Raw genomic sequence first — 12549 nt, forward strand, 5'->3', positions numbered from 1 at the left:
ACTGAGCAGAGTAAAATTTTCCAATTACTAATGATAATTTCAACACTTGACCTAATAATTGTTAAAAATTGGTTCCATCCTCTGTTGGTAATTAAAAGTAAATTTTGGGGTTGTATTAGTATTAGCCAAGAAGTTTGCATTAAGATACAATACAATTACTCAAAGCCCATCTGTAGACAATGGGACATCCCCTCACAGAAGGGTTCACAAGGAGAAGAGTCAACCAGGGCACTGATGAATGACACAATAGTCCTCTGGTTCCTAGAGGCTTCCATACACCCCACTATGATGACCCCAATCTTACCTTTCACTGCAGGCTAGACCGGAGCATGTGCACAGGTACATATAAGAGATAAGAGCTCATGACACATGCAATCCAGGCACAGGAATGGGAGTAACGACCCTAAGAATGTAGGGGGAAGGTAGGGGAGCAGAGGGGAGGAAGAGGGAACTAATCTCAATGATGGACACATCATTCTCTCTCTCTCTCTCTCTCTCTCTCTCTCTCTCTCTCTCACACACACACACACACACACACACACACACACACACACCAGGATAAACAGAAACCATGGGAGAAGGGAGATAGCAGTCGGCCTAAGACATGAAAATAATAATTTATCAAGGGGTCACGAGGGTGGAAGGGTGGGGAAGGGAGGGAAAAGGGAACTAATACTAAAGGCTCAACTAGAAAGTAAATGTTTAGAAAATGATGATGACAACATATGTACAAATATGTACAACATATGTACAAATATGCTTGATACAATTGGTGCATGGATCGTTATAAGAGCTGTAAGAGCCCCGAATAAAATGATCTTTTAATTTAAAAAAAAAAAAGGTACAATGCAGTTAACAAGAACAGTATAGCACAGAAAAATCAGCAATTTCCTCAAAGAATATTCAGCAGTACCAAAATGTATCAGCAGAGGGCCACTAGAAATCATGGTACTAAATTGTCTTAACATCTTTCCCAAGTAAGCCACATAACTAATTCTCTGGCATAAATAATTGCTAAGAAGAAAGGTTTATACTGCAATTAAATTGCCAGCATCTGATTAAGAATCTTGTTCAAAAATCAAGTATGACATATCACGTCGGGGTCACCAAAAAAAAAAAATCAAGTATGAGAATTTCAAACAAACAAAAAATTCACCCAAAGCATAAAAACAATATTCAAATGTCAGATATGCATTTGAGACTGCAGGTTTTACTGCACAAAAGAATCTAACTATGGCTTCAAGCATGTAGCCAGCTCTTGAAAATACTCTTTTTTAAAAAATCTGTATGAACTATAAAAAGATCATGAAATCACAGGTTCAGAATTATAATGCGGAAGCAATATTTGATGTCTAAATAAATTGCAAATAAGAATTTTTTCCTCTTAGACTCCTAATAACCTTCTCAAGTCATCAAATTCTGATTTCTTGAAAAATACTTTATTGCCATCTCAGAAGTAAAGTCTCAATAAACTGGATTTCCTGTTATGTTGGAGATAACACAGATCATAGATCAACAAACTAGCAGACATTAAAGAGGATATTGCGGGGTGGTTTGGGGAAGCTGTTTTAAAAAAAATAGTACCTGAATTTCTAACTGTAATGACTGGATTCTCCAAGATGCCACCAAGTGGGGGAAGGAGGACGGCACAGGGCCCAGCTGGGTTTCATTCCGATATTCATGGGGAGGGTCATCTAATGAAAAAATTTCACCTGTGGTTTGGGGCTGAGAATTGCTACAATTGACACTTTGCATTATCTTTTAAAACCTATTAAAAGAAAAATAAATGAAAACATATCAAAAGAAAGTAAACAGCTCACTCTTAAAAGTACACCATTTAGAAATAGGGTAGTTTTTCCCATAACATTCTCCAAATTGTTAAGCATATATTTTCTTAGAACTATTGAGTCAATTCTAACTCCATATAGTATTTCTGAGACTGTGAATCTTTACAGGAGCAGACAGATTCATCATTCTCTCATGGAATGGTTAGTGGTTTTGAACCACTGACCCTGAGGTTAGGTGTCCAATGTTTATCCACAGGGTCACTGGGGTTCCTTTTTCTTAGGACACTACCTTTAAATTTTCAAATACTCTGAATTATATTCTATGTTGCATAAAATAAGAAGAATGGAATAAGAGGTAAGTCATATTAAAAAAGGAGAAATAGTTTCAAAACAGAATTACGCATACTAATGGAAGCAATATCTACATAATCTCTGACTTAAGACTGAGTTCTGACCCAATGACTCCATGGTAACTTGGTTCTGATATGGCATTATATTATATTCATTTTCATTATTATTGCCAATTACTATCAGAGTCTTTATAAACACCCAATCTTCAAAGATCTGTGAGTGAACAACTAAAAAGAATATCACAACAGAAGAGTAGGCAACATCATGATAAGCAGAAAAGACTGAAGTCATCGAGAATTTTGTCTTGCTTAGATACATAAAAAGCAGCAGGGAAGAGATCAAATGATGCATTGCACTGGGTAAATCTGCTGCACCGGGCCTCTTTAAAGTGTCAAAAAACAAGGAAGTTGCTTGGAAAACTAAAGTGTGCCTGACCCAAGCCACGTATTCTTAACCACCTCATATGCATGTGAAAACTGGACATAGAACACTGAAGTCTGAAGAATTGATGCATTTGAATTATGGGGCTGTGGTGAAGAACATTAAAAGTACCACGCATGGCTGAAAGAACAAATGAATCTTTCTTGGAAGTACAACCAGAGTATTTTAAAGGAAAGGATGATAAGACTTTGTCTCACATACTTTGGGCATGTCAGGAGAGATTAGTCCCTGGAGAAAAGACACCAAGCTTGGTAACAAAGTGACAGTGACAAAGATGAAGACTCTTGACAAGTGCAATGATGGGCTCACACCTAAGAACCATTGGGAGGATGGCACGGGTCAGACAGTGTTTCTTTCTGATGTACACCGGGTAGTTAGGAGTCCACACTGACTCAGCAGCACTGAACAAGGCAAGCACTCTGCTTACTTGCCAAAGTATCCTCTTTCTTGAGACAAAATATTGCATTGTGACCCAAGAAAAGCCAATCTGCTCCAGTAATGACCTTATGTAATTATGATCCTGCTATTTACTTGCTATTTTCCTTCTTTGAAAATGAATAGTCACAAGACAAGAACTTTCATCAATTAGAGTTCTGGATAAACAAAAGAAAAGTGGACTTTTAGGTGCCAAAATATCCCTCCCTCACACAGAGACTCAAAGCTACTGAAGACATACCCCAAAATTGGTAAATAAGAAGGAAAGTAGAGGTTGAGCCTTGAACATAACAGCTAGCTGCTCATGGTCAGGAAGAATGTATCTGAGATTTTAAAAACAACAGAACAAACTTTAAAAGGCATCTCTATAAGGATAAACTTTTCAGAAGAAATTTACCAAGTCTTAAACACACCCTTATCCATATCTTCAATATTTTATTTTTAGATCAATATTAAATATCCATATAAGATCATTAAGGAGATTCTAAATATCTTTTGGGTCACTATATGAATATTCATTCTGTATGTTACGGGAAACTGGGATTAGGGATCAGGTTTTACTTTTATAAAGTACCTTTAATAGAAAGTAACTAAAAAGTCAAAATACTCATTTCTACTTTTCCAGTCTCATTTTTTAAATTATAATATTCTACTCTGTTTTTGGTTAAAGTTTTTACAGCAAATTAGGTTGCTATTTATTTACCTTAATAACATCTTTCACAATGTGTCAGCATCCTTTAAACCAAAACCAAACTCACTGCCATTGAGTCCCCTATCAGGAAATGCCTAGCTTGTCAAGGCTTTTACCTGCATTATGCGTTACTGACACTAAGACTATGGTGAGATCCTAATTAATTCTCATAAAAAGCCGTTTTCAATGAACACTATTATCTGACTGTCATCCCAAACAATACTTAGGAGTATTTTTTGTTTCTTTTTTATAAATCATTTTATTGAGGGCTTGGACAACTCATCACAATCCAAACATACATCCATTGTGTCAAGCACATTTGTACATATGTTGCCATCATCATTCTCAAAACATTTGCTTTCTACTTAAGTCCTTGTCAGCTCATTTTTCCCCTCCTTTTCCCACCCTCCCTCCTTCAAGAACCCTTGATAATTTTTTCTAGTTATGCCTTTTTTTTTTTACATTTTATTAGGGGCTCATACAACTCTTATCATAATCCATACATATAGATACATCAATTGTATAAAGCACATCCGTACATTCTTTGCCCTAATCATTTTCAAAGCATTTGCTCTCCACTTAAGCCCTTTGCATCAGGTCCTCTTTTTTTTTCCCCTCCCTCCCGGCTCCCCCCGAACCCTTGATAATTTAAAAATATTATTTTGCCATGTCTTACACTGTACTATGTCTCCTTTCACCCACTTTTCTATTGTCTGTCCCTCAAGGAGGAGGTTATATGTAGATATCACTGTGCCCGGTTCCCCCTTTCTCTCCCACCTTCCCCTTCCCCTCCTGGTATCTCTACTCTCATTATTGGTCCTGAAGGGTTTATGTGACCTGGATTCCCTGTGTTTCCACCTCTGCTCTGTACCAGAGTACATCCTCTGGTCTAGCATCATTTGTAAAGTAGAACTGGGATCATGATAGCTGAGGAGAGGGCGGGGGGTGGTAGTGGAAGCATTAAAGAGCTAGAGGAAAGTTTTATGTTTCATCAGTGCTATACTGCACACCCTGACTGGCTCATCTCCTCCCCGTGACCCCTCTGCAAGGGGATGTCCAGTTGCCTACAGGTGGGCTTCGGGTCTCCACTCCACACTCCCCCCTCATTCACAATGATATGATGTTTTGATCTTTGATGTCTGATACCTGATCCTATCGACACCTCATGATCACACAGGCGGGTGTGCTTCTTCCATGTGGACTTTGTTACTTCTGAGCTAGATGACCACTTGTTTATCTTCAAGTCTTTAAGGCCCCAGGCACTATATCTTTTGATAGCCAGGCACCATCAGCTTTCTTCACATTTGTTTATGCACCCACTTTGTCTTCAGCAATCATGTTAGGAAGGTGAGCATCATGGAATGCCAGTTTAATAGAACAAAATGTCTTGCATTGAGGGAGTACTTGAGTGGAGACCCAATGTATACCTGCTACCTTAATCTAAACCTATAAATATATGCACATAGGTCTATTTCCCCACCATCATATATAAATATATTTACACATACACATGCCCGTATTTAGACCTCTATAAATGCTCTTTTTATCTTAGTTCCTTCCTCTATTTCTTTTTACTTTCCTCTTGTCCCACTATCATGTTCAGCCTTCATGTGGGTTTCAGTAATTCCTCTTGGTTACATTGCCTTTGATCAAGCCCTACCATGCCTCCTATACACTCCTCACTATTGATTTTAGATTACTTCTTGTTCCCCCGTACCTGGGGTTAACACCCACTTTCTTTCCCCCACCTCTCCCTTTTCCATGCTCCCCAGAATGTCAGTCCTGTGTTTTCTCCTCCAGATTGTTTATCCTGCCTATCTTATCTAGATAGACCTGCAAAAATAATAATATGCACAAAAAAACAAGGCAGAGCATAACACACCAACAAAAGAAAAGAAAACTACAAGGAAAAAAACCTGAAAAAAGAAAAGGAGAAGCCTATAAATAGCTCAAGGTCTGTTTGTGACCTGTAGGAGTGTTTTCCAGTTGAGTCTGACGGAGTCCCACACCCTGGTCCCAAAGTCTATTTTTCGTATTGCCTGGGGACTTTGTTGCTCTGTTCCCTTGCTGTTCTGTTGCACACCCTTAGTGTTTGCCTCGGTGTGGTGGGGTCAGATCGAGTGCAATTCACGCACTGTGTCTCCAGTGTTGCCCCAGTAGCGCTATGGGTCAGTGAGGGACGTTGAATCACGTAGTGGGGCTGGGTCCTATAGTCCTCTCTGTGCTTTGGCTGCTCTGAGCGGGAATATAATCCTCAGGGCTTGGTGGGCCAGGATGTGTTCCACTCCCTCTTCCTCTCCCTTCATTTGCTCCTGTGTGTTCAGATCAGACATGCCCCTCTCCCAGAGCTGTAGCTTCAGGGCTGTCCTCTGAAGTTAATTTGAGGGGGGGGGCGCTGTCCACAGAGTTGGGATTGGGGCTGGCCTCTTACTTAGGAATTTTGTGGGTTTTTTCATTTATTTTTTATTGTTGTTCTATTAAATCATACCTACTCTTCTATTGAGGATCCCTGGTGGCACTGTGTTACGCCTGGGCTGCTAGCTAATGAAGTGGCAGTTCAAAACCACTGATCACTTGCAAGAAAGTCTCAGAAATCCTAAGGTGTAGTTCTACTTGGTCTCAAAAGTCAATATGAGTTGGAATAAACTAAATGGCAGTGGGTTTGGTTTTGCTTAAACTCTTCTATTAACTATTCCATTTCTATAAATATCAATTTACAAAGAGCACCTATAAATATTTACAAGGAGCACCTATCACTACAATATTATAGTCAGTGTGATTGTTCTATTTCACATCCTAATGACATTCTGTAACAGTTATTTCTCAAATTATAATCCCTTATCAAAGTCCTGTCAGCTACACAATCACTTCTCACTTTAACCTATGGATCCTGGCATTGGGGTACCACCTGGCGGCCAGCAATAGGAATTAACCTTCCTACATCCTAATTTTTTTCACATAGGAAGAACAGTTGAATAAGCTTTCTAGTTTTGAGTACAACAAATTCAGTCTTAGAAATGTTTCTTCAGTGGACCACATGCATCTTTCTCAAACTCCATCCTCTTTTATTAGTTTTCAAGTATAATCCAACACTTCAAAAAAGTCACATTATTATTCACAAGACTTTCCTAATTGCCTTCTAATAAAGTTATACTTTTCCTGAATTCACCTGTAAACAGTAACACAGCACAGTGACTTCTGGTGAGCTCCCAGATAAATCATTTTAAAAATTGTTTTTAACACTTACCTCTATTTTATTCCATATTGAACATGAGTATCACAACAACAAAAAAATACTAACATTATTTTCAACATTCTCCCCCTCTTACAAAATTCTACAATGAGGTTATTTCTAATCATATCAAATTATTTAGTTTTGCAAGTATATTGCTAAATCAAAGACTTTTCCCCTAAGTTGGAGGGTTTTAAATCAACTATATATAATCACTTGCTCTTTTGATGTTACCAGTCATTACTTATTCTCAGACTGGTTAGAGAGATCCCAAAGTCCTTTGAGAGCTATAAAGACAGCTAAGTAGTACAGAGTCCTTGCTTTCAAGAATCACAACATTAGTGAAAGGTTGTTTTAAAATTAATGAGACAATTAGGTAAAAAGTGTTTAAAGACAGTGTCTGCTACATAATAAACACAATAGTAGCCATCACAATAAGCAGTAGCTAGAGTCCCTGGCTAGGGAAAATGGTTAATCAGCTTGATTGTTAATCAAAAGGTTGGTAGTTCAAATCTGCCCAAAGGCATCTTAGATGCAAAGGCCTCCCAATCTACTTCTAAAAGAAAGTAGTCATTTAAAACCTTACGGAGTACAATTCTACTATAACAAATATGGGATTATTAGTCCGCAGTAGACTACAAAACAACTGGTGACAGTCAAACCAACCACGCCCACTGCCATCGACTTAATGCTAACTCAGTGAACCTCAGAGGACAGAGCAGACAGACTCTTCTGGCTTTCTAAGGCTGTAAATCAGCAGAAAGCCTCAGCTTTCTCCTGAAGAGCGGCTGGTGGGCACAAATTGTTGACTTTCTGTTACAAACCAATGCATAACCCATTACACCACCCACCATGATCATTATCATTCTCACTGTCATTGAGTTATGTAATTCTGCCTCACTACGATCCTGTAGGACAGAGTAGAACTGCCATGTGGTTTTCTAAAACTAACTCTTTCCAAGATCAGAAAGCCTCATCTTGACACGGCTTAGGTACCAAGGAGGGGTTGGGGTGGGGAACCAGTCAATTCCAACCCAAGGTCACCTACTTGTTGCAGAGTAGAACTGCACTATATAGAGTTTTCGGGGCTATAACATTTCAGTCAAGCTTTGGTTAATAGAAAAGGGATGTTTTGTTGTTGTTTTTTACCATTTGTACCACCCAGGGATACCTTTAGTGTCATTAGGAAAGTGCAAATTTAAAAATTTATATGAGATCACTCTACACTAGAATGGCTAAAAGCAAAAACACTGACAAATGCCAAAGATTGCAAGGATTTCGAGCAACTGAAACTTTCATACACTGCTAGTAAAAATTTTATAAATTAACCATGCGCTTAGATAATGCAGAGAAATGAAAATGTGGCCACACAAAGACCTATAAGCAAACTATAAACAACCCAATGTCTATCAGCCAGTGAATAAATAAACATATGCACACACAATAACTACTAAGCAGTATAGAAGAGCAAGTTATCGAGACATGCAACAAAATGGTTGAATCTAAAGCACTCAAAGTTATTTGAAGTGTTTCCACTAGTTTTCTTATGCCTATCTCCCTTTCAGCTAGACACAGAAACCTTACTAATAACAAAGTAAAATAATGCAGATATCCTTCAAAAGATGTATTAAATCCTGATAACATGGCACAATGTTCTGAAATTTTTAGGACCTATTTAGTATATTCCCATACTAAACATCTACAAAATCTAGACTTTAGAATTTTACTCACTACCTTTATGAACGCCATTTCCTCTTCCATAAAATTGAGCCACGTGAAGAATATATGAAGCATACTTAATGTTTTAACAAAAGGGTAAAATTAAACAGTGCAACAAGACTTCTCACTGCCATCAAATCATTTATGACTCTCAATGACCCTATGGGACATGGTTGAACTGCCTCTGTAGGTTTACTAGACTGTAATTCTTAATGGACAGAGAAGGCCTCTTTTTTTCTCCTGAGGGATGGCTGGTGGATTTGAACTGTTGAACTTGCAGTTGGCAGCCCAACTTATAACCACTATGCCACCGGACTCCTAACAATATGTTAGGAAGCATTAACATTTATTTAATGAAAAAGTTAACTACAAGTAGAATTTGGAAGTACTTGCTAATGCTATCTCCTTTTAGTTCCCAAAGAACAGTTCAGAGAGTTCTAGATAAAGAGAACAAATGTCAGTACAAGAAAGCAAGCAGACTTACTCGCTCTGCAGTTGCATCCTCTCCTGGTAGACATGCAGCAGCACAAGCAATTTCCATCAAAGCTGAGCTTGTAGGAGCATCTGTCGTAGAAGATGATCTGGGACGGCCTGACTGTATAACAGTTGTCATCTCATGGCCAGATTTCCTGTTGATTTGGGGACTTCCCTTTGGGGCGTCTGGCTTCCCCCTCCTACTATGTAAGCTTGTCCCTCTCTTCATCTTAGGTGGCACTCGGATCTGCTGCAGGACTCGATTCAGAGCTGTGGGGTGGGTGGGGACACCATCAATCTCAGCACATGAGTTCTGGCTTTCCAGATCCACTTCAGGTTCTGGATCAGCCTGAATTTGCTGCACATCATGTGGAGATACTGACGACCTCCTGCGCTGGTGCTGGAAGAGATGCTTCAAGCCTTGGCCAATCACATTAATGTTCTCCAAAGCATTGTGGGTCATTTTAGACAACTTTTGTTCTGATTCCGTCTGCTTTCTGGCCTCTGCATCTTGGGATTTGCCTCCAGGATCGGGGTCCTCATATAACTGTTCACTGCCCGAAGGCTCCATCAGTAGGTGTAATATGCTTATTTGCAAACTCAAAATTGTTTTAACACACCAACGCTGTCAAATTAGGTAGGCATTTGCTTCAACAGTGACTACACATGCAGCTGTGAGACGGAGGCTTCATGCCTATCTAATATGTAAAAAACAAAAAGAAAAAAGAAACTAATTATAAATCAATGCAGAAACTCCAGTGTTACAACAAAGAGAAACATGCAGCTAGTGAACAAATATACACTGTAATTAAGCAAACTTTAATCAAATGATTAAAAGACAGTTTTCTAAATAGTGATTAATGATTATTTTTAGAGTAGAAGAAAATTCCCAGAGCATATACACAAGAAATTAAAACAGCAATTTTTTTCTTAAAAAAAATAACCCTACAAGTTTCAATATATGAAGAATGGATACTAGAGAAGCTACCTTGGCATAAACACCATAATTTTAGCCGAAAGAAAATCCATTGCTTGAGAAATCAAGAGGAAGTAGACTATGCAATGTGTTCAGTCTAGCTGAGGCACTTTAACCTTTCGTTCATGACCACAGCTAATTATTCATATATTGAAATGCTATAAATTTAAACAATAGTGAAGAATGGTCATCTTGATTTAACTACAGGTATGTGGATTAATGAATATGATATTTCTTGCTACCATTCATTTTTATAAATTTCACTGGCAACAAGAAGTGACAATTTTGCACTTTAGAAGACAAAGCAAACACAAATGTTACAAGTTGAATTTTCTCCTAAAGTGCAAATAATCTTTCTGGCACCATATGAGTTCATGATTCAGACAGAACAAGACTTTAAAAACACTGGTTCTGCTCAATACTAGCTATCATGAAAGAAGATTCAAAGAAATCCCTTTCTCCAAATAGTGGCACCCTTGACAGAAACTTCGTATATATCCACAACCAGCTCAAAAGTACAGAACTAGCATTAATAACCGGGGATGACAAAACAGAAGAAAAAAGCTAAATAGCAACCACATCAGTATTAAATGCAGGAAATTAAAGGAAAGCTGGAACTAAGAGCTGTAAGGTGAGAATAGTTACTGAGATCACATGCAATAAATGAAGCAAGGGATATGGTATAGGATGAGATTTTTTCATATGGAAGTGTTTCTTTTCTAAATTGAATTTCTGCAACTTTGTAAAACAAATATATTGATGTGTATAAGTTATTAAGGAGAATAGGAATTTGTGCAGGAAGTTCTTTATTTCCATATTTCCCCTCAAAATTTTGTTTTAAACACTTTAAAACTCCTTAAAGTGTCAAGTACCTTGAACAATGCTACTTCTGAAGCATTATCATGGTCCTATTCTGAGGTGTGTGGCTCCTTGCTACCAAGTGGCAATGCAGAAGTCAAAACTCACATGGATGTAAGAATTCACCATGAACTCAAGGCAGGGTAACAGGAATGCAAACCACTAGGAGCAGTGGTTCTCAAGCTTCCTAATGTCGCAACCCTTTCATACAGTTCCTCATGTGGTGGTGACCCCTACCCCAACCATAAAATTTTTTTTAATCGTTTTAATAGGGATTCATACAACTCTTATCACAATCCATACATACATCAATTGTGTAAAACACATCTGTACATTCACTGTCCTCATTATTCTCAAAACATTTGCTCTCCACCAAAACCCCTGGCATCAGCTCCTCATTTTCTCCTCCCTCCCTGCTCCCCCACGAGCCCTTGATAATTTAAAAATTATTATTTTGTCATCTTGCCCTGTCCAACATCTCCCTTCACCTACTTTTCTGTTGACCGTCCCCCAGGGAGGAGGTCACATGTAGATCCTTGTAATCGGTTCCCTCATAAAAATATTTTCGTTGCTACTTCATAACTGTAATTTTGTTACTGTTATGAATCTGGCGACCTCTGTGAAAGGGTTGCTTGACCCACCCCGCCAAAGGGGTCGCGAACCACAGGTTGAGAACCACTGCACTAGAAGGTGCTTCCTATTGACTACTCTCAGGCCTTCTTACCATATGATACAGACATAATAGTTCCTAGCATTGTGGCTTCACTATCTATATTCTCTAACCTCTTCATAATTCAGAAGCATAAACAGGCAAATTAGAGATATCAGTCTTTCACCAGTACTTTCCTACTTTCTAAATGCTTTTTACAAAACCCTTTGATCCCAAGTGAAGGAAGTGAGAAAGTAGCTGGAGAGAAATTTCACTGCCCTTAGTCCAAATTCTTTGTGGCCCTGCTGAAATATCAACACAGTGGTAACTATCTCATCCTTTTCCTGTGTGGGCATTGTCTTTTTATTTTTGGCAACCTTAATTCTTAAGAGAATAATAAATACCTTGATCTCTACTTAAATTTTCTGAGACTCAATGTGCAAAATTTTATCAATAATGTATACATTACCCTATTTTTCCCTCATGAATTTATCTGGTAAAATAACATCTACTAAATTATTTCCACTCTTCAATAGCTCTACAAAGCAAATGGGCTATGTAACCACAAAAGAGTAATCCTGAAGCAGTGTATATCAACTTGTTTCTTCTTACCCTAAATGATCCCAAAGAGATAGGAGGATGTGAAAGCAACAGGCTGAGAACAAGGAGGCAGTTTACCATTTCCCTTCTTTCTACTGCATTAGTGATATATAAGAGGGCTTCAAAAGTTCATGGAAAAGTGGAATTAAAAGGCAACAAAAATTTCCCATATACTTTTTGAAGACCCCTCTTACAACTTTTTTGTTACCATTGTTGGGAGAAAAATTTATAAAATTAATTTATCCCATGATAAACTCTCCATGAATAAAAGAATGAAGTCAAGGTTATTTGAAAAATCAAATGACTTACTTGTTTCATAAGCAAAAATAATGGGAA

The 12549-nt window shown here is 38.1% G+C and overlaps 1 protein-coding gene across 3 annotated transcripts in view; it reads right to left on the reverse strand.

Moving 5' to 3' along the window:
• The window catches only part of TMCC1 (transmembrane and coiled-coil domain family 1), a 181324-nt gene that overhangs the window by 127973 nt on the left and 40802 nt on the right, over positions 1 to 12549 (reverse strand). For all 3 annotated transcript variants that reach the window (XM_075550065.1, XM_075550064.1, XM_075550067.1), the window contains one exon: positions 9141 to 9828. In XM_075550065.1, coding sequence (XP_075406180.1) covers positions 9141 to 9701 — 561 coding nt within the window. In that variant the 5' untranslated portion in view covers positions 9702 to 9828. The remainder of the gene's footprint in view (positions 1 to 9140; positions 9829 to 12549) is intronic.

The sequence above is a fragment of the Tenrec ecaudatus genome, chromosome 5, assembly GCF_050624435.1.
Source record: "Tenrec ecaudatus isolate mTenEca1 chromosome 5, mTenEca1.hap1, whole genome shotgun sequence".
Lineage (NCBI taxonomy): Eukaryota > Metazoa > Chordata > Mammalia > Afrosoricida > Tenrecidae > Tenrec > Tenrec ecaudatus.